General features: G+C 46.4%; 1 protein-coding gene across 1 annotated transcript in view; it reads left to right on the top strand.

The window, feature by feature from the left end:
• LOC144115837 (glutathione hydrolase-like YwrD proenzyme) overlaps positions 1-23,639 on the top strand; it is an 82,929-nt gene that overhangs the window by 27,327 nt on the left and 31,963 nt on the right. The window contains exon 2 of the mRNA XM_077650339.1: positions 17,964-18,117. Coding sequence (XP_077506465.1) covers positions 17,964-18,117 — 154 coding nt within the window. The remainder of the gene's footprint in view (positions 1-17,963; positions 18,118-23,639) is intronic.

Here is a 23,639-nt window from a genome sequence, read left to right as displayed (position 1 = left end):
CACTAATGAGTTGCTACTGCATCATGATAAACACCTGTATTATGTTTGTTACAAGCTTGTTGGGTGTGAACGTGGCCATGAGGGGTATACGTTGAGCAGCGGCCCTCAGGACGTGGCACCAGTGGATGCCTGAAGACGATTGCTGTTTTCCCGCGACCTGGCGCCTTGGATTCAAGCGCATGCTTTTGCGTTAATTATTTGTCTTAATTTCACATGTAGTTGTACGGTCGCAATTATTACAGCTGCATCGTGCAACCATATCGTCTGAAGAGCACTATTTTACTATTTTTTTGAGGAAGGAGTTGGGAGAATGAGCGGCTGCTCATATGCCACTATTATTTTGAGCTTATTTTCTAAATATATGCCATGTTGGTCCATTCTCTCCTCTTGGTTGCACTGTAAGAAATGCATTTATTTGGCCGAAATTTATTCGCTGTTGTGTTGGCACAAGGTTAAAGGGAAGCTGAAGCACTTTTCGAAAAAAAAATGAGTTCTCTACGTCATTTTATAGCATTTGTCTGCTGATAAAGCATATCTTATTCAAAAAGAGCGGCAATAAACGCAAATAGTTGTTTTTTAGAAGTAAACGCGCCCCATCGCCTCAGGGCACCGAACCAAAGCCGCTCTTGCCCGCGATTAGCCGTGACCGTCGTGACGTCTTCTACGGAGATCTCCGGCCGGCACCGAGGGCGTTGCTGCGTAGCGCGTCGCTTCAGCTGGCTTTTAGGGACCACGTTTTAGAAATTATGGATAATTCAAGCAATGTTGAGCAGTTTGGACTTAAGCCATACATGTTCGAGCCATCAGCAGCTTCAGAAAACGGCGGAACCAACGACACCGCGGAGTGCGTCGGCAGCGAAAGTCAAGTCGCGACGTTTTCACGTGTTGGAAATCTCGACTCGATGGATGGGTGGATGATAGCTTTTATTTCCACCGGAAATGAAGACCCCTTACTACTCACCACCCCCGGCACGCAGGCCTGAAGGGCGGGGGCCGGAGCCTCCATGAATGAAGGCTAACAAAGAAATTTTATCTCTTCGCGGCATCAGCCGCCAGGCGGATTGGCTTGTTTCTGTCGAGCGGGTTCTTCGCTGCGCCGCAGGGCTTCCGAGTTTTCTCTGCTATCACTATCTTCGTCGACTCCGGGGTAGTCGGCGCATTCCAATATTCTCTGCTTCCGGGTAACTGTGGAACCGCCCGACTGTCGGAACCTGGACGAAAGCGCGCAACCTATTCCGAAATCGTTGAGAACTACAGACTAAACAGAGAACTGGTGTCACCGCCTGATAAGAAGCTAACTAATAGAGAAGTGAGCGCACGGCGGCGCCTGCAGGCCGGAAGTTTCGTTAACCCAGTATGGACTTTTCACATCCTACCAGGGTAACACGAAAACCAAATCTCGACTGATACGTATGTTTCGCGTAGGTGCATACGCGTGCATATCTTTTGTGTAGGTGCAAGTGGCAATAAAAAAAACGTAAATTGCGTCGAAACGTTTTTGTGTACCGCTGCTGCATAAAAGCCTGGCCACCAACTTCTTCTAACGCCTGTAAACATGACCTGATTCAGATCACCGGCAAGCTTACACGAGTCGCGCGAGGTAAAGCATTTGTTTGTTCATTTATTTATAGTTACTTGCCTAATTACTCCTGAAGGCCTTTTAGAAATACAAAAGAATGCCAAACTGGATGATATAGAGTTGGCGCACTGCTGTACTGCAGCGCGAAGAGAGGAGGCGACCGGAAGGAAGCTCCAGTGAACGCTTTCCTTCTATCGCATGTTCGGGCTACTGTTCAACCATGAAACTTCTGCATTTACTCCCGTACGTTGTTTTTTGCATGCTGAACACGCTTCTGAACAATAATTATAGCTGCGCTTAAGAGCTCGCAGTGCTGCTCATAAAAAAACTACTGTGTTGCGAGATATAGTTGCTGCTGTTGCGTATCGAGATAACCGGCAGAATTGTTTGTGGCAGATATATGCATACCGCGACTCGACAACTTTGCCGTTCTGACTCAAGGACAAATTTGCATGCATTTTTGTGCTACTGTCGATCGTCAGCTATGACCAAGCGCTCAAGAATGCAAATGTCTGCTTTGCTCAAGCATGCTAGGCTTATATAATCGTTTTTTTTTTCAGTTAGGTGCAGCTGCATGTGCTGCGCGCTCATGAAGGATTAAGAGAATTGCTTGTGCTGCCATGAGGTGCAAGCAATCAGGTAAATGTCAAAAGGAACGCAGTGCGTAACGAGCTCAAAAGAGTTCAAGACTGTGTGTCTGAAATACAATGCTGGAAGTGGCCTTAGCTCAACATGGATGTGAACCAGCTGGAAAAGGCAAAGAGTTAACATACAGGTAAGAAAGTAATATAGCGAAAAGAGAAATATTGATGCACATATTTTATGCAGGCAGTTTCGGCATGCTGCGTACCACCAGATTGTCTGGTTAACGTGGAAGAGGCTGGGGGAGAACCACCGGTGGATTCTACCACGCTGTGTGCTGAGCGCTGTTCGAAAGAAGTACCATGCCAAAAGTGGTTAATATACAGGCTTCAAGCGTTACGCGGAAAGCCCGAAAGAGAGAAAGTAAAGGGCACTGGCAGATGATTATGTGGATCTGTGGTTCGGTAAAGCGTGGGCCGGAGCAAAGCAAGCGCAGCTGGACGGCCGGGCGACTCTCCGTGAAAGGCGTCACTTCCGCCGTTCTTACTCACTGCCGTCCCCCCCCCCCCCCCCCCCCCCCCGTCCCCCCGGCGCTTTCGGAAGCGACGAGGGCGTGCCGGCGGAGGATTTTTAAGAAGCGATTGCAGCTCTGTTTGCGAATAGAATCGGGAAAAAATTTACACACTTGATTTTCAAGGTCCTTCCTTCCCAACCACCGCGTTTCACGCGATTTGAAAACCGTTTCAGCTTCCCTTTAATGACTGTCTTTGTACTGTGGTACCATGTTCAAACAAAAAACATCATTGTACACTTTCCTTTCAGAATGTCTAATGGGGTAATAAATTACTGGCCAGCGAGTATGCACTGTGATAAATGCGAGGAACGTCACTGAATTAGTTCACACTTGGCATGGTCTGTGATCATTAGTGGTTACATATGCCTTGGTGCCTGCTGCTTTCCAGTCTAGGGGCGAGAGGCGTGTCAAGCTCCACTTAGCAGCTTTTCCCCTCCACTCTCTACTGTTCAACATGGTAAAATAAACTGAACATAATGCGTGCTTGCTCAGACCTAGATTAGACTACATTTCCCTTATTTACTCTCAGGGCCGATCGGCGTCGGAGAGAGGAGTGAGTAACTAACATAAATACCTGTGTAATAGGCAGAATAATTAAGATCATTATACACAGCAGACTTGAAGGCTTCGGATGCAGTGATGGACACGACGAAGACAGAGAATATCGGACAGTTGAAAACGTAGAAAAGTAGAGACCTGCTTGAGTTTGAACTCGACTTAAGTTGAATCACTAGCAAAAAATTAAGAAGGCACAGAGGACTGAGGCCAGAGTTAAAACTGTAGTTTAACAGAGGAAAGCACCTCTCAGCAATCCAAAATGAGCACATGCAAGCAGTTATGTGAACACATAACATGGAAAATGAAACTCCTCTTTGACAGATGGAAAGCTAAGGCACATTGCTTATTGCGATGTTGCTTAAAAAGCTGGTGTGTAGTTGTCCCCTTCATATTGCAGCGGGTAGACGACCACTCCACCAAACATCTACGTTCTTCTGTCCTTGAGGAATTGCACGATCTGCCGACAGCCGGCCACCTTGGCGTGTCCCGCACGTACGCTCGAGTGCGGCACCGCTTCTTTTGGCCTGGCCTGTATCGTTCCGTCAAGCGTTACGTTGCCGCTTGCGACCTGTGTCAACGCCGGAAAAGGCCCTCCACTTTGCCTGCCGGTCTTCTACAACCCATCGACATACCTCCGGAATGTTTTCACCGTGTTGGCCTCGACCTTCTTGGCCCTTTTCCCACGTCCCTCTCCGGTAACAAGTGGATCGCTGTCGCAACTGATTATACGACTCGGTACGCCATCACGCGTGCTTTGCCCACCAGCTGCGCTACCGATGTCGCCGATTTTCTTCTCCAAGACGTAATTCTTCGCCATGGCGCCCCTCGTCAACTGCTCACAGACCGCGGTCGTTATTTTCTGTCCAGAGTGATTGATGACATTCTTCGTTCGTGTGCCACGCAGCACCAGCTCGCGACAGCTTACCATCCACAAACCAACGGGCTTACGGAACGGTTCAACCGCACGCTCACCGATATGTTAGCAATGCACGTGTCACCGGACCACCGCGATTGGGACGCAGCCTTGCCTTATGTGACATTTGCGTACAACTCTTTACGGCATGACACAACAGGCTATTCCCCTTTCTACCTTTTGTTTGGTAGGCACCCCCTATTGCCTTTGGACACACTCATGCCGCCTTCTTCAGTCCCCACCACTGATTACGCTCAGGACGCCATCGCCCAGGCCACGCTGGCTCGCCAAATAGCCCGTAGTCGGCTCCGTGCCTCTCAAGCTTCCCAGAAGTTCACCTACGACCGCCGGCACCGGGCCGTCGAATATCACCCCGGATCACTCGTCCTTCTCTGGACGCCGTCGCGCAGCGTCGGTCTCTCCGAGAAGCTCCTTTCTCACTACCGTGGCCCTTACCGTGTGGTGCGCCGTGTCACCGACGTGAACTATGAAATTGCTCCCCTTGCGTCCTCGCCATCGTCCTCTGGCCCCTCTACCGACGTCGTCCATGATGGCGCCTCAAACCTTATCACGACGCTCCTACACCACCACTCTAACGCCGAGACGGCGTTTCATCAGCCGGGGGTCCTGCAGCGGCTAGACGACGACGACGACATTGAGCGAGTGAACGAGTGGACGAGGAAGAAGACGAGAACTCATCTCTGGCTGTGTTCTGAGTGCCGCCCGTAGCTGTTCATTCGTTTTTGTAAATAACTGTAAATATATTCTTTCCCTTAACAATATCTTGTCTTTCACACCCGGCAACTGAAATGACATGAAAAATAAGCATCTCCAATCGGTCTAATTACACGAGAGGTACACATCCCCAGATGTTAGTGGCTTGGTGTCTCATCTTACAGACTGGCTTGTTTAGTAGGTATAAACTTTACCGCATGTAATAGGCATGCCGTAGCCTCGCAGGTTAAGTGTTTCATAAGTCGTACAGCATATTTTATACGATGCTGGCATGTTTCATTATTTACATCGCAGGAATATGCTAGCCCAGACTAGAAAGTTTTTAACTGAACAGAAAAAAAGAATGTTCATGCCCTATCTTGGCCACATTCTTAGTACCATATAAAATTTTTTAGCCACATTCTTAGTACCATATAAAATATAGTACAAATAAGGAACTTCACATTTTTTGTCAGCTTCTTCTTTCCGAGCATTGACCTTTTGCAAGTTAGAAAGGTTCTACAGTCTTCTGTGGCTATCGGCTGGCCCACTTGTTTGTCAAAGCTGCCGAGTACACAATGGGTCGTGTCAGTGCAAGCTAAATAAAAGATGGATAGAAAATTCATGCTTACAGAATACTTCCAGAAAAAACTGCTATTATTTCCTACTCAGGGTGAGGGAACAGCATCGATGGTGCACATCCTCCTTGCCACTGCAGCATTTATGGCTGCTCGTTACTTTTTGGCAGCGTTTTATTTATCTGCAGGAAGACCAGACATGAATGGGCGGCAATAGGTATCTACTAAATTAAACATTTCAATGAGCAATATTTTGTTCTGCCTGTGCTTTTGTTACTCATGAAGGAGTTAGCGTTTTTCATTGATGGTTGTGTAGCAAAGATGTGTCTGCTACATTGCACTGCGTTCGCAGATTTGTTTGCCTAAGCGTTTGGTTTTCTCAGCGGCTCGTTTCCTTACCAAATGGCAGAATAAATTTGGGTTTCAACTTGTGCACTTCCATCATGTTTGCACTGTATTTTCAGCTGGTGTTCAATTTCAGTTTGAAGTAGTGGTCTAACCGTTGTCTCTAAGTGTTTTCTAACTGTTGACCTCCTTGCGCTGCATTTATCACTGAAAGCAAATGTTGCAGTAACATTTTTATTTAACGTTACCCTGTCTGGTGGATAGCACGTGGCGAAAACATTTTTTTATCGAGTCAACATTCTTCCTTTAAGATTATGGCAAATTGAGGCCTTTGTAATTTAACGTTGCTCACGATTTGTATCAATCACTCAACCTTGAAGCAACATTATCTTCATCTTTACACATGAGGTTAATCTCCTTAGACATGCTCACGGCCATTCGCCATGCTAGTCTGCGGACATGGTTGGCTCTGAGTAAACCAGACAGATCGGAAATGAGACGTCACGTGACGCCTATAGTCAGCGGGCCAACGGTTCGTCGTGTTAAAGTGGCGTCACCTCATAAGCACCTTCTGTTTTTGCTGCATTTAAGCTAGTTATTAGCACGTTTGGTGGCACACAACGCCGTTGGGGTCAACCGTAGTGTCAATCGTGTTGAGTTTTGATCAAAATAGAATGTTTAGGTTTTTTTCCCTGCAACTACTACGTAGGAACACGGACGTTTCCTTCATTACTAGACTGTAGTATGGCCATTCCCTACGTTTCGTCCAAAGCAGAACTGGTTCGTTTTTAAAACGTACAGAGTCTACGTTATATGTACGGAATATTTTGCAGTGTAGCGGGGCCTCTCGGCTGAATGTAGGCAGAGAATTAGGTGACGTCGCGAACCGACTAGTCACGTGATGTAGATGGTGGCGTTGCAACTTTAGTTAGTCGTCGGTAATTGACATAATTAATTAACGCAATTAGCGACGTCGAGGCCTATCGGTCTAATTAGTGATGACACCATGCATGTGACGTCATACAAAAGTCCCGTTACAACGATAGAGCAAGGGTTTGATAAAGAGCGAATAAGTTCCATGGGGCCCAGCAGCTTAATTGGCTGTAGCGCACCAAGCGGTGCGGTGAGAAACTCCGGTTTTCGTTTCAGGTGCGCGCAGTTTGAATGCTTGCATGCGCTGCGGAAAGCCATGCTCTCATGGCGCATTATTTTTGTCCTGTATGGTCTCCTCTCACATATTTTCGGTGCAGAAAAGCGAAAAATTATATTGCAAGCGCTCTCGACCGGCCATCAACGCAGCTGCGCCACGGGCTTCGTCAAACAGGGTCAATCCAGAAAATACACCAGGTGCTTTCTGAAATGAACATTTATTTTTCTCCATATAAGCCCATAAAAAACCGATACAGTTGATGTCGCCATTCGCCACAGCACTAAGCTCCTTCCGCGCTTCTTGTTAGACTAAAGTTACTGCAACACGGCTCACAGCGGTGATTATCACTCCCACCGGGCACCGTCAGCTCCAAAATGTAAATTACGAGCAGGTGTCTTTGAAAAACCTTGCGCAAAAACTGTGTGGACAGGCGAAACGCGCGAAAGTGGCGAAGATGCGAACAAAGACAACATTCTTTTACGAATCTCGCATGCGGAACTTTGATGCACCACATACAAGAAGACATCTCGCAATCATTAACGAACACTCCTCCATTGCACGACGTTATTCTCAGCTCCCTGAAAGTTATTGCCCATTCCACGGCCAACTGTCCTATTTGCTCCACAAATTTTTCGTACCGTTTTGGCAACAACAAAGGCTCCCAACCATATATAGTGTGTTAGGAGCACTGAGAACAAATGCGCGAGTGCAAGGCATGTCTTCAGAAACCTAGAAAAGAATTTTTGGCGCACAAGCTCCTGATTTCAAGCTTTTAGAATATCCTACGAGTTTAATTTATGTTCCTTGTTATGTTTTGAAAAGTGCTCTCCTGTATTGTCACTACGCGGGTGCAATGCGTGTTTTCACTAGAGCAGATGACGTCTTTGACGTAGAAGTTTTTAGTTTTTGAACTTTTCATGCATCGTCTTTTTTTCCAGACACTCTTGAAAATTAAAATTATGCTTCCGTACTAACTACGCGAGAACACTCGTCTTTGACACGTCCGCCCATTTTTTTGAAGTCGACCACATTTTAACCGCCCGTGAACAAATGTCACTCGAAAGAAGTTGTGTATTGTAGGGGGCCATAAAAAATTTTGCGTCCCCGTAAAGTTTAATGCGCAACCATGCGAAACTAAGCGCTAAGTAAAGCGCACAGCGCACAAGGCAGGCGCAGCGACCGGCGTGCTCGCGACATCACGTCAGCAGCGTAGGCATGCCTTTCACAGCAGCGCCATTTTGCGCTGGCCAGCGTGCTCAGCGAAACTGCTTGAAATGCAGAGTAGTTTGGCAAGAACTGAACGTTTCTCACCTTGCCGCTTTAGGAAACAGCAGGAGTGCTACGAACTGTGCCAGAAGAGTCGGCCGGCCACGAAGCGTGCGCGCCTGTTCACAAATTGCGTAATTCATGGCACCGGCCGGCGTGGCGCGAAGCGAGATGCTGTGTTGACGTGTGCAAACCTCATCGCTCTGAGCACTTGTCAGTCCCATGTCCTGGTGTACTGCTTGAAACGCAAGACCGTGCTTCTACAAGTACTAGTATGCGCCTGTGTGATCGTTTTTGATCCTCGATCTCCTGTCTCGTCCCATTCGCGCAGTCATGAGCATTAAAGGCTTCCGCCTTAAAACATGGAGTCAGCGCGCAAAAACCCGTCTGCCTCATCGGCCCGTCTGCTCCGTCGCCGGTCGCCGGCGCGTCCGCCCGCGCGAGTCCGCTCACGCATTAACGCCGGTGCAGCTAAACAGAGAGCATACCAACTAATCTGTTACGTATTTACTGGGGCCAGAATTCACCGAGTGTCCGACCTTTAGAAATTCCTTTCTCTTTGCAACAACGGTGTAATGTAGAGCCACACCAAGTCACGTGACAGTGGTTAATTGTGACGTCACACCAAGTCCATTCGCGACAACGATGTAATGTGATCTCACAGCAAGTCCCGTGACAACGATGCAGTGTATCGTATACAAGTCCATTTCACTGGGAATGTGCAGCGTTATTTACAGCTCTCTTGTGTCATTTATTTACAGCAGGCAACTTGCTCGTTCTCTACGCGTGCAAGTTTTAAGCTTGTCTCGTGGGTTAGTTCACCAACCTCAGGTCGTGTCACTATTCCGAATCTTTTTGTGATGTGGTTGTCAGCTAACAAATTATGTTTTTTATTAATGCGTAAGCCTTTTCTTAGCTCTGAGTGGTATGGACGGAAGTTGTAGACTGAAATTTATGGCCGGAAGTTGTCCGCAGGAAGTATTAGTCACAAGTTGTGTGATACATAAAACTAAAATGTAAAAGTTGATTATGCAACTTTTCTTAAGCAACATATATTTTATGAAATAAGAACATAAATTAAATTATTAAATAACAATGAAATCAAGCAAAAAAGCAACAAAATAATTAAAACTAAGAGAAATAATTTAAACTAAAAAAGAAAATTATACATAATGAAACAAAAATTAAAAATGGAGGGAGAATGGGGAATGGTTTAGAATTGCGGTCATAAGCAGACTTCAGTGCAATCCGGTAATTTTTTTACTTGACGCTTTTGCCTATCTTTATGTTCGCTTAACTCTATCGACACAATTTTGTCTCCACAACCTATTCCTCGAAAGTTTGGGTGGTGAAGAACAGTTCCCAAACAAGGAGCTTTAACTATACATACAACTGTGCCTCTCGGGCATTAAACGGTCTCCGAAAGGGGCTCTAATGAAGTTGCGGTATGCCTGGGATGTTAAAGGATAAAGGACGCCGCTTCACGAATATCATTCCACAAGAATTTCTTAATGCGCTTTTTAGAACATGAGTGATCTGTAGTAGGAATCTGGATTTCAGCATCATCAACCCTTTCTCTCTACACTCGTCACTGTTTGCACAATGAAAGGTCGGCGCTCCATCGCCGGCCCCAACACCGGGGGCGGAGCTACCTGGCCCGCCGCAGCTACGCGGCTTACTGACAGCGGCCACTGCCGCTGCCTGACGTCTGAAGGAATCTAACAAATGGCTATATCTGAACATGCACACACAGAAGCGTGCGATGGAGGAGAGTGCGAGCATGAAAAAATAATCAGAAAGGACTCGCCAACTTTCGCGAATGATTGTTTGGTCTCTGCTACGTGTAGAAGTGTATTATATATTTGGCTCAGGTGGTTATGACAACGCAATGCAGTGATCGAGGGAGTTTATGTGCACTCCTGGGAAGGTGTTTAAGACCCCCTTTAAGAAAAATACTTGGGCCTGTTGGTACGCAAAAACCTTGAAATTCAGCGCGACACGCGATGCGAAGACGAAGAAAGTCGACACAGCGAGCGATTTCTAAAAATTGCGTCGTTAGTCTGCAGTCGTCGTGTCTTATTCGTCTGGCCTTTTCTAAAGTGTACTGCCGAACCTGTAGACTTTCGGAGATATATTTTCCCGTCAGAAATCACGTGGATGTGATGTCGAGTTTTGATTTCTAATTATGCCGCCATTGCTAAGTTGTCGACTCATTTCGAAGAGGGCGCTGGCTCCACACATGGTGTATTGAATATATCAGCGTCTATGAAAGCTACGCTATCAGTATACTTCTTTCCTGGTGATACTACTGCACACGATCGGTGATCAACCACTGGAAGCGATGCGAGGAGTTTCAATGCCAGTCACGTGGCATGCTTTGCTAGCCCAGCCGATCATGTGGCATGCGTTGGATGCAAAATCGGTTGCTAGCTTCTTCGATGCTGCGCGTGCAGGCATGAAGCAGGCAGCAAACACTGCGTTCTGCGCCCATATGTACTACGCGAGCGTAGTCGCTGCATCGGTTTAACTTCGTCGAGTATCGGAGACGATGAGGCAGGTCTGCCACAAGTTGCCGCGATCGCTTCAATTGCGATAGGTAGTGTTCTGTCTCTGGAGCAACTCGTCATCATCAAAGGTATCGGCGAGGCACATGACCGTGCAGGAGAGGTTGTGAAGTGCAGCGGCATGGCCTGCTTACGTGCATAAGAAAGACATTAAACAGCAATTTTATGCAACTTTGTATTTTTCGCTGCAGTATAAAAATTTCGCTTACTACGAACTTCGAATACAAGGAACGAAAACGGCACGATTGTCAGTTTCATAAGTGGGCTCTACTATCTAAGGTTGTAATTTGTCCCGAGTCACGCTAGCATAAGCGGCAATGAAAGAGCCGACATAAGTTCTGCATGAGCGCAAAGCCTCGAGGATCCTATCTGAACAAAAACAACACAGACACAGAACTACCAACACAAACATTCAACACACCACCATTTGAGTCCCGGAAAATGGAGTTGAAGGAAATGTCACGGGTAGACACCATTTTTTTAGGGTTCACAAACAGGAGGACGGTTTTTCTGGTCGAACCCTTCAGCACGCCAGACTCTTACGGGGAGGCAATAAAGGAGTAGTTGGAAGCGCGCAAGAAGTGATCGGCTCCAGCGGACAACCTCAACAGAGAGCAGGCCACCACGCTTACACGAGTGCAATAACACACCTGCCCAAGCAGAGCAATATAGTATAAAATGGAGCCGAATAGATACATGAAAGCGTACGTGTGGTGTGAGGGCTACGCCAGCGGTAGAACACTTCCATATACTCTATTATCCAGCAAACACAGACATTAGCGCCAGCTCCTTTCATGGCGACCGGAAGGAAGCCAAGAAGAGCTGTATATCGTCGCCATGACAACGGTATCCAGGAGAAAAAGTCTGCAGGCCCGAGCGGAATCGGGACCACCGCCGTAAAAGAAAGCGAAGCTTCGTATCACGGTCACTCAGGCAATTCGGCCCACGGCCGCAGCCTTATCGTGCTACATGCGTGGGCAGGAATCGTTTAGTTTTAAGCATCACTTCACCTCCAGCCTCCAGCGGCGCTGATGTAGTTGGAACCGAAATTAACCGGAGTTTCATACCCCTGCCTGTTGTACGGCGTACCATGTCCCCTAGGGCAGTGAAAAAAGCCCTTTACTACCCAACATAACCAGCCCTATGTAGTCTACAGACATGGGAGGCCCCTTTAAGTGACTACGGCCTGAGCACACAGATTATATGCTGGTGATGACGGACAAGGCGGCGGCGGAGGCCAACGGAATCCTGGAATAGGAAAGACCGACCACTGAAGCTCCAAATCTATCTCTTCGCTCGCCCCCCCCCCACCCCCCATGTCATAACTCTTCCGAAATAAATGTTATTACTACTGCTACAGTCAAGAAACTGCGTGATTTTAGTACACGTTAAAGTTTTTTTGGATTATGTTGGTTGAACGTCCCAGAGCGACTAAGGATATGAGGGACGCTGTAGTGAGGGATTCCAGAAATTTCAGGTACCTGTTGTTCTTTAACGTGCACTGAAATCGCGGAGTACACGTGTCTCTAGCATTTCGCCTCCATCGAAATGCGACTGCCTCGGCTGGGGTCGAACCCTCCTCCTTCGAGTCATCAACCTAGCACCATAGCCACTGAGCCACTGCGGTGGCTGGTAAATTAGCGGTTAAATGGGAAGCAGCTTGGGAAAATGAAGTAAATAGCAAAGTCCGCTTCATGGAGCCTATTTGGGAGAATTGAAGACATTCAAGCATCAGGAACCATTTATGGCAGTAATTGTTTGCCATCCTTGCAATGAACACATACAAGTTCTTAACTGCACCCAATTTCTTACTTACAGAGCACTACAAACCTCTATGTGAAAGATGTGGAGAAGAGCTCACAGTAAATTTGCAACATTGCTTCCTCGTACCGAGAATTAAAAAAATAAGGAAAAACATTTAACTGTATATTTGGAAGCGAACACATTACCTTTCACCCACATTTACTGTTAGGTGAAAATGCACTTGCTGATTTAACTTCTGTTTTTCGATTTCTATAGGAAACGCATGTCTCAAGCAAACTCAGTTCATAAAGTGAAGCCTTTTAAAAAAAAGGAACAGATATTTTAACATCGTGATTAGCGTGTGATAGACTTGTCTGTTTATATACCATAAAAGCCAGCCCAACCCAGCACAACACTGAGTATCATGCTTCGAGTAACCTTTGGCGTCATTGAAGGGGGCACGCGGTTGAAAAGCGCCACCCCGAAACTTCTAAATGCCTCTTGGACCCTCTACGTAGCTGGGAGGGGACAACCTGCAAATTTCCGGTGTGTTTAACATAGCGAGCCCGCGCTTGTAACGCTTCCGTAAGGTATTGTGAAGGAAGGGATTAATAACGCCGACAAAAGGACAGAGATGAGAAAAAAAAAAGACAATTTGTACGCTATCTTTCACTGAATTTTCCGACTTGCGCAACATGCTTACGACATAAATTTTTTTCAAGCGCCACACATTCATCACTGTAACATCAGCATTAATTAACTTATTAATGCGTTTGCTCAAACATTTGAATGTCGTGTGCCCGCCTACGATGAGCTATAACTTGTGTCCGCACAAGTGACCGGCAGGGCACACAAGCGCTCTATACGGATTGTAAACCAGTATTCGCTACATATCGGCATGCAGTGATGTTTCATGTCACTGCTGTATAGCTCATGTGAATGCTTGAAGTACTAACATGGAGGAGCACGTTGCACAAATTAGCATAAACATCGCCACGTGCACCAATAAACGACAGACTTTGGAGACGAGCGTGATAGTAACGCGCATTTATAGCTAGAGTTCCAGGGACTCCGTAACTTCCTTTTGAGGGGGGAGAGGGCAAGACGTCGAGTTTATTTTGTTATTTATTTATTTATTGTTCATTTCCATAATTAATTTTATATTATCATTAATTTTTATTTTTCAATGTTCAAAGGTTGATGCAAACTGTCATGTTGTGGTGGCGACACTCCAGCAGTCGGGACGACAAACGAAAAGGCTTCCAAAAGAAAAGGCTTCCAAAAGAAACTGTTTAAGGGGCTGACTCCCGCTCACTAAGAACGGAATGACTCGGCGGTGGCAATAGTCACAAGCGCGCTGCGCGGTCATCAAACTGATTGCATGCAGTTCTGGGCCGCGCTCAATTTAAAGCAGCCAAGGAATCTTCGAGATAAAGAACCAACAGCAAGTACAGCAATCGGAAAAAAATGCGGAAAAATTAGCACGTGGCCACGACCAATAGAAATAAGTCTTGTTAATCTAGCATTAGAAAACAAAATGAAAAGCCGTTTTCCGGCGGTTTTGAATGCGAATGATCAAATGGTGAAAAGATGCACGGCAATATAAAATGAACTGAAATGGGAAGCTTTATAGATGTGCGGACGAGGATTGATCAATTGATCAAAAAAGTTCCGGAAGATTTCTTTAAATTCTGGTAGTCATGATCATGTACACTGGTCAGACAGCCGACTTCTGTTGGGAGATGAGCGGTTTAGGTTACTCATGTACGAAATGCTTTACAACTGGCTACAAAGCCAAGTAGCTCAGCTCCCCTGTGCCTTGCATTAAAAGAGTCCTAGAACTGAAATGTTTCATTTGTCAGAAATCTGATCCAAGTGCAAGCAATAGAAGACTGGGTGGGGGGGGGGGGGGAGGCGCTGCCTCCTCTGGAAAAAATTATTTTGGTGGAAGGGAGGGGAGCACCGCCCCTCTTGCCCCACCTGTTCCGGGGTTCCTGATAGTAGCTCTGCCACGTCCTATACAACGAGGTTAACGAAGTTTTCTCTTCTCCGTACAGCTGTGCTCAGGAGCGCAGCCCGTAATCCACAGCACAAAAGGAGGTGCCAAGAGGGCGAGGAGCTGGGAAGGCTGGGAATGACCTTGAACGGGCGGGTATGGCGCCGGGGAGGAGAGAGCAGTGGGTGGAGCTACGTCGCTTCTTCTGCGCACTGCGGATGCGCGCAGCTTTTGTTCCCAGCCCGGCAGGCGACACGAACTGCAGCGCCTTCGACTCAAATCTTCGCCTTGGCCTCAGCGCCAAGGAAGAATATATAGATGACCACAGGACCATCGCTGGACATCAATAGATCTTTCATGCAGCGGCGAGACACATACGAACACAATGTGGGGCGGTAAAGATTGCAGGGAACATGGGTGGGTGGGCAGTGGCCGTGCGCATCACTCAAACTGGTATCTAAACGCGCATTTTCAACGGGATAGCGTTACGGGCCCGGTTCGGGGAAAAAAAACCGGCGTCGTCGTCATTGTCTGCGGTTAGCGAAAAGTCCTCAAAGAAGCAACCTAGATGGTCCATTTTGGTGGCAGGTGGGCCTTTTAGGTAACGGGACATTGCGACGGAGCAAACTACCCACCGTGGACGTGGCAGTTAAATTAATGAATGGTTACGAGAGGTTGCTCGGGAAGAGCAACCTGGGTCTCACAAGCTCAATGGATGGAAGCACCTGCCTTCGCAAGGCAGTGGCGCATCGCTTAACCGCTGCACCACTGCGCCAGGGTTGGTATGAGGACTCCCAGCGATCTATGAGTGTAATGTAGAGAATGGTCATTTCCGCGTATATGGTGATCACCCCAACGCCATCGCGTCATACCCTTAAGGCGAGGCTAATGTCTCCCCTCCAGTTTTTTTTTCCGCGATTGAGCCGAGAAGGAGTGCTGACAGCTATAATCTTCCTGTTAAATGAAGTAGGCTTCTGAAGTATCGCTACCGAGCAGTGCTCTCCCTTTCCCACAAGTTCACTGTGGATTTAAACTACCACACAGAGTTGGTTGACACCTGAATCGTTCTATGCAGGTAGGCGTCAAAGGAAGCTGATAGCAAAGACAAAAAGTCACATCGTTTACGCCTGCTTTCGTTGAAGTTCATGATTTAGGCAACAAAAATAAAAACTGTAATTTTTTTATTTCATACGCCAACTCTCCGCCGCACGTGCGTAGCGCATCGACGGACCACGACATCCCCGGGCACCTTGCCGTTAACAACTGCCGAGGTAAATCAGTCCAAAGGACCGGATGCCTCTGCCGAAGCTTGATGGCGCTCTGATAGATGAACGTTTGTTTATAGGCAGAAGTATACTAAGGCCTAGCGTAACACATGGGCATCGGTAACACACAAATGATCCATGCAGACGACAACACGGTTTCCGGCGCTCGTATGAGCTGGTCTACCCACGTTCAACCGTGCGTGGCGCTCGGCTGTGTCCTGGGAAAACGTATCGTGGTATTTGGGCTGACGCCGAATGCTTAGACTTCAAAGGCCGCTCGGCGGGGGCGAAAAACCACTTTAGACCCTGCTTCCCGTAAATGACCGCCCTTTTCGGCTCTTCGCGTTCGCTTTTACCTTCCTACCAGCGGCGTGTTCTCGATCATAGCGCCGCCGTCTTAGCAGTGGCGACACGCCGATACTCAATTGGTTTTGTTATGCTGGCGCTGCCTACTTGGAACGGCAAGCATCGCGGAGCACAAATCTCAACGAATTTCAGCAGGTGCTGCATCCACCTCATTCCAATCTATATAAAAAATGTTAATTATGCTCTGAATGAGCCGTAGCCTTACACTCACGGACGACACAATTTCACTCATTCTAAACCTAAATTTCACAAAGTGGAGCGACAGGCGATGTATCACAGTCATTCGGTGTTTGCCCAGACTGGGCAGTTTCCCAGGGCCATCTATACCCTGGGAAAACGCAGCGAATGCCACCCTGTCTTCTCCAAAACAGGGCCAGCCTGTCGATATGTAGGCGGCCCCCAAGGCTTCACCACCTCGAGGGGGGCACGAAGCCCGTGCTCCGGGGGGTTCTCCGCGGACCTGTAGCTCCACTCGAAGGTCAGTGGATGTAACTGCTGGTGCGTCAGCGTTTTGACGATGCAAGGGCCGCACAGCTTCCTTCAGCGTGCAAAGAAAGAAAACCTCCGTTTAACGGGTCCAGAATACAGGTAAATTAACTTTTGCCCTAAAGTTGCAAAAATAAACCTGCTTTTTTACGATGTGAAGAAATGTACAGACATTACAGGTGTATTAGGATGAAAGCTGCCCGTCACCCTGTATTCGGAAAACAGCCTAAATTCTCAAGTGTTATCAGATCTTCCATTGTGACTGCGAGCGATTCGAACAAAATTTTTGGAGGGGCCGCGATTTCTACACATTGCGACGTAAAACAATCTATGTATGAAAAAGCCTATGTTAGCAAAATTCGTCAAGTAATAAACCAGGGACGTTTCATGAAACTCATTCTGTAACGTTTTCGCATTCGACACACGCACAGATAAACCGCAGCTTTCTTCGCGCATCACTAGAAAAAACCAGTTGCAAACTATGTGCAAAAGTGGTTCCCACAGACCAATTTTCATTGGTTCACAAAACGCGAGAAGCTAATAAGAAAAAGCATTTCTCTTGATTTTATGTGAACATATATTGTTTAATCTTTGCCTAATTGTAGGAGAAAGCGGTTTCCTAGATATTTCATGTGTTTTTACGCTCATAAAGGAAGCTTCTAAAGACGTTCTAACATTTCAAAATGTTCCAGTGGTTTCTTAGAAAGAAGAGATCTTCAAACTTGCTTTTATCACATGATTTCCTTAGTTGCTTATGTGACATAAAACGCAGTTCAATTAATGCAGAGCGGAAGCGCCGTACCAGCCAAATAAACGACATGAATCTCTGCGAATACCACGTTGCTCTTCAAACGGAGACGTAAAGCTGTATCATCCTAAAACCTGCAGCTTAGCACACTGCGGGAAACACGGTCCACTGAGCTCGTGATAGATGGCTTGGGCGGCGTCGGCTCGCAGGTTGAACTCCGGCAACGACGTGGTGTGGAAACGACCTTGCATGTACTACATGATCCTTGGAAAGAACATGCACAGTGGTGCCCGCTGTGTTGACTACAAGAGCTAGAAGAACCCACCACGTGCATTCTTGGTATAGGCTGCATACTGCGGTACATTTTTGGGCACCATGACGTGAAATTTCCTGATTTAATTCAATAAAAAAAAATAGGACACGTTGCTTCCTTGTGAGCTGTTGTTACACTAACTCTGGCCTGTTGCTGCAAACATAACTGGCAGCAGCGCAAATTCAGTACGCCAACGAACTCAGAGGGCCCCTTTTCTCCGCAGAGCTGCTGAATCACGGTGGCAACGCGGCGGACGCGGCGGTCGCAGCAGCTGCAGCGCTCCAGGTGCTGAAGCCGTACGCGACAGGCATCGGAGGCGATTGCTTCGCCCTGTTTTACGACGCGGAGACTCGCGCCGTGCGGTGCATCGACGGAAGGTGGGCGCTCACATGGCTGTTATTTGCTTCGCACTATTGAAAAAAATATGATGCGCCCCAGAATGCGCGAGTGCAGAGACAGGTAAGAAGAAATAGTGTCGTCGCCTAATGCCGCTTCGTCTGCTAGCAGGGTACTGCTGACGGCTTCTAAGTCACAACACACATGAAGGCGGATTAGAATGGCAGAACGTTCTTCGGGAGCGCTTTCACCGTTTTCTCTTACAGTTAGAAGTGGTATTTATTAAGCGGACAAAATCGCAGCTGATGAATTCCAATTGGCTCGCAAAAAAACTTTTCATTGGGCACACGCAGATGCCCAAATGCCTGCACTGTGGATACACATATCAAAGAAGCCAGCAGTCACCGGAACCAAAAAAAACAAAAGCATAAGGTGACTTTTTATTTGCGGTGTTCATCAATGGCAATTTTTGTGTGACCATCTTATCCCTGATAATTGAGTTGCAAGTAGAAAAAACCACACGCAGACAGTGGAGTCCGTATCCACGGCCGCCGTAAGTCACGTACGGTGCTCTACCGGCTGAGCTATAGCGGTGGCTGTCAAGCCATCCAACTCCAGGGGGTGTATAATGGCGAATTTTATTAACACAGCAGGAGCGGAGGCAACGAGCAGTGAGAAGCAGAGCAGAAGCGCAGCTAGAGTGCGAAGTTGTACCACGTGACGTGCCAATCTGCTCCTGTTATGCCGTCGGATCATGATGCTCCTGTTAATGTTCTTCCACTGGAACGCAGCAGCATGCGAGAGAGCGTTTCGAGCCAATTAGAAGTGCTCCTGTTCACCCAATAAAGACCGATATAAGTTGCGTGAAACATATTGTTGAGAGTGCTCACCAGTGCCACCCTCGTCCATAGCTTCGTACATAAATCGTCCTTTATAACCGAAAGTGCGCAAGCGCCCTTTCCCCGTGTTGGGCTTCATTGTGAGCGCTGGCACCATTGCCGAAAGACAAAACATTCAATGGATCCTTCTCCCCATTCACCAATCGCCAAGTGCGCTGCGAGGTTACTGCCGAATTGCATAAAAAAATCAAGGAACCCTCTTCCAGATACCACGTCACACAGAGTGAAAAAAAAATCAACCCAATAGTATCCTCGTTCGTAGTGTGGAAAAGTCTCACAGATGCCCTGACTCATGCTATAAATCACCAAAATTTGCCGGCAATGAGCTCCTGCTTGAAATCCAAGTCACGGTTCAACATTCAAACCTCCCAAACATTTGGTGGTTCGGGGACGTTCTCGTCTCAGTCACTGCTCATAGATCTTTGAACATTGTCCTTGGTGCAATGTCATAAAACGACTTTTTGAGCCTTATAAAGAAGAAGACATTCAGGAGGGATTTAGTGAACAGAACGTCATCAGTGTCTATATGAATAAAATATTGAAAAGGTAAGAAAAATTCCTACAAAACACCTGGTCGTTACTTTCAAATTCGGCACTTTTCCCGACGCAACTGAAGTGCGATACACAAAAAGCAACGCCCAACCTTATAATACCCACCTTCGAAGATGTTCAAAATGCCAAATATTCGGGCACAGTGCGCATAGTGGTCACGGCTGGAAACATGTGCAAAATGTGCTTCGACCCACAACCCTATGGGGACTGTGGCACTGCTTTTTCAAAGAAGAGGGTTATCACTCAACAAGAGCACATTTTCACTCCCATCTAACACAAATTTCGCCGATGTGGTGCTACGGTGCGGTGCATCACATAGGCCTGGCAACGCGCATTAAGGCTGGCCCCCGGTCGAAGCAGCTTACGCTACTCGGCCACTTCCAGAGCAGGCTAAGCGGACCCCTGAGTTGATGGGCCTCAAGTCCTCTCTCCGCAATAGGAGGTCTAATACCAATTTACATGTGCCCTCTGCATGGTCCTCCAGCATCTCTGAAGAGGAGATGGACACGAGTCAAGGTAGCTCCATGGCCTCGGCGTCAGATACACGGCAGCAATCCTTGGAACGGTCCAAAAAGAAAAAAAACAAAGCTCCGAATCATGAGCCATTCAAAACTTTTTCCTCAACTTTACAAAAATAGGATAAGATGGCGCTCATAGTACGGTAGAAGTGTAGTGGACTTCTGAAAAACGTGTGATATAGACGACATCTTAACAGCTCACTCACATATCGCTTTGTGCTTTAAAAAAAACATAGTCTTCAGCCGCAACCGAAGGCAGGCAAGCAGGCTGTTGTGTGACATTGTGATCATAGTGCGAAGTAGTGTAGCAGTTCAGGATCTGCAACTTAAAACTAGATTAAAAGCTCGAGCAGATGTACAACTTGAATTCAGAATTATCATAGTCTGCTTTGTATACCCCGGTCGGTACCTTAAAGTCACCATACATGAGTTAGAGGACCCTTCAAAAAGAAACTAAAGGAGGCATACCTTGTACTGGACGTTTTAGTGCACATTCAGGTATTTGGTCAAGCGAAAGAAGACCCTGGAGGCAGTGTTACAGATTATTTTATTCAGTTGATTAGCGTTTGTTTGCTGAACACTGGTACGCCTACATGCTGCTTCCCAAACCCAAGAAAAAGGATTTTATAGACTGATCTTTCAGTTTCGCCTCCGGTTTTACAGATTTAAAATGGGATGTCCTATAAAACCCACATGGGAGCGATCAATTACCAGTCATAGTCAGCTTATCACCCACACCAACACTAATCCCAACCAAACCACGGTATTGGAAGCTGCGCCTAGCAGTCTACGCACTGATTAGAGCCCAAGCCAATCTCGGACAAAATATATCCATAATCTTTTAGCATCAGTAATGAAAATGAAAAGTTCACGACTTTTATCCTCAATGCCACAAACCTAGCCATCCCCGGTGTCCTTAGGAATTGTGCGATGTATGTAAGAGCGCAAGGAAGCGAAAAAAAATAACGAAATAAAGCTGCAGTCATATTTCGTAGTTACCCAACACTGGACAGCCTTATAAATTTCGGAAACGCCAGAGCTAAAGCACAGTATTTTCGTCACAGTGCCAAAAAAACATGCAAACTTATGTGTCGTCTATATCATTTATTTATTTATTTATTTATTTATTTATTTATTTATTTATTTATTTATTTATTTATTTATTATACCTCAAGGGTTCCTTCACGGAATATTACATGAAAGTAATCACACCAAACAAAAATGAAGGAGCAGGTTCAGAAAATAACTGACATGTACTTCACAATCCCTCTTCTGACAAACGCTGATACACAAAAAAGCGTAAGGTTTATGTAGTTAAACGTCCCTAAGTAAATAAGGCTATTCGCGAAGCCGTAGCTGAGAGCTCTGGATAATTTCTGTCACCGGTGTTCTTCAACTTGCACTGACATCGCACAGTACACGGCACTCTAGAATTTCACCTCTACCGAAATGCGACCGTCGCGTTCAGGATCGAACCGGCGTCTTTCGAGTCAGCAGCCGAGCACCATAACCACTCGGCCACCGCGGCGGCTCCCAGCAACAGGCAGATATATTGAGGGAACAATTCGGTACAGTCTCTAGTCCTTCACACTACAGACGCTCATTTCTAAACCAAAAAAATAGCGAAGAAACATACTTCCCAGAAGTTGCCCAACTGACGAACCTTAAAATAATTCACTTCCACTCTGCGAAGTTAACATAGCCTCCTCTGATGTAAACAGACCACTCCAGGCTCCGACGAAATGTATTTCGGAATGCTGGTTCGTCTGTCTGAACACTCTCTAGACGCACTCAAGAATTTTAAAACAAAATATAGATATAATGAATATGACCGGCGGGTGGGAAAAAGAAGTTACATTACCATTCTTGAAACTTTGAATGCCGCCCACCACCCATAGCAGATAGGGGTCCAAAGCCGTGAAGAGCTGTCTAGCTAAACCGTTTGGTTGCGTTGGGAGTAGAAGGTCAATATTTGCTCTTAAATAATATGAACTCCTTGACTTCCAACAGTGTGGTATTAAAAAAGAATGCTCAATAACTGACCATCTCTTTCGCCTCTAAAATAGAGATCCAGCGGCCTTCATACACAGACAAGAGTGTCTTGCGCTTTGATCTGGAGAAAGCCTAAGACATCACATAGAGGTTTGCTATTCTGCGCGACCTGTGAGACGTCGGCATCCGCAACAGGATGCGGAAAAACTTGAGCGAGTTTTGGTCTAGCCGTTCACTTGGAGCGCTTTCTGGTGCCCCCCTTTCAAGAAATTTGACTCAAGAGATTAGTGTACCTCAAGGGATCATTTTAGGTACTAAACTCTTCAGAGCAAAAATGAGCTACATAGCGACAACAATTACAAAGTTCCATATGTATTACGTCTACGTCGACGGCCTCCAAACTGGGTGCAATTCATCTAGGTTATCAACATGCAAGAATCAAATACAGCTAACGGAAAATAACTAGAAATATGGGCAGCTAAAATAGTTTGAAATTCTCCGCACAAAAGTAAGTGACTCCTCTGTTCTCGCTATGGCGAGCACTGCGCACTGATCCCACCCTTTATTAGACACTACAACTAAACACGAGCAGAAATTTTTACGCATAACATTGGACAAAAAAAAATCACATTCCTGCCTTATATAGATACACAGAAAAATAAAGCCTTCCGATATCTGAACATATTTGAAGTTCTCTCGTAGAAGCAGTGGGGTTTTCGAGAGGCCGTGCCCTTTTAGCATTTATCGCTCCGTTGTAGGCATTTGCTTATATTATGGATGCATAGTGCACGTGTGTGCCAACCAACGATATCTAAATCGACTGGACCTAGTGCATAACCTCGGTTTGCATCTCTCAGATGATGCATACAGAACATTTCCTATAAATGGCCTTCTGTAGAAAGAAACCAACCGCCCCTTGCATACAGAAGAACCGTGCTTACATGCGCATAGTACGTTCTCAAGATATGGTCCGTATTGATACACCTCTGTCCTTCGCAGTTATACAAGCTGCACATTCGGAACACTGTCCAGCAATAAATCCCAATCGATCATGCCTTTAATACTACTGCACTTTGAGGATAAATGCCAACAGTTTGGATTTCTAAATGCCTTTCCCGATATTGATTCAAGACACGATTCACTGCCGCCATTATACTAACTTCCCTCTGTATGTCACTCCACGTGCTACAAGAATTCTTCTGAGTAAAAGTTAATTACGGATGTTACGCAGAATCTTATAGGCATGATTTAAGAACAACCTCGAAAGTGCTGAAGTATGAAACAACTTTTAAAAACAAGAAGTGTTCTTTCATTTTTACTGCTGAACTTTTGCTGCGTGTGCAGATGTGGGCAAGATAATAAATGAGAACTCTCAAAACAGCATAATGTATGCAGATTCCCTGAGTCTACTTACGGCGCTTCATTGCAGAAATGCAGATTGACTTTTAATAGGAAGCATTATACAGGATAGAAAAAAAGGCACAACGCAATATAGGGAGTACTTACTAATTGGTACCTACCCAAGGGCAGCCATATGGCTACAAAAGGAAAGTGTACAGCTTCCACAGAAATGTCGTAGACAAAAAAAAAATTCGTCCTGGT

Source organism: Amblyomma americanum, chromosome 1 (assembly GCF_052857255.1).
Source record: "Amblyomma americanum isolate KBUSLIRL-KWMA chromosome 1, ASM5285725v1, whole genome shotgun sequence".
NCBI classification, from domain to species: Eukaryota; Metazoa; Arthropoda; class Arachnida; order Ixodida; family Ixodidae; genus Amblyomma; species Amblyomma americanum.
Note: the sequence above shows the minus strand (reverse complement) of the source record. Positions and strands in the feature narration are given on the sequence as shown.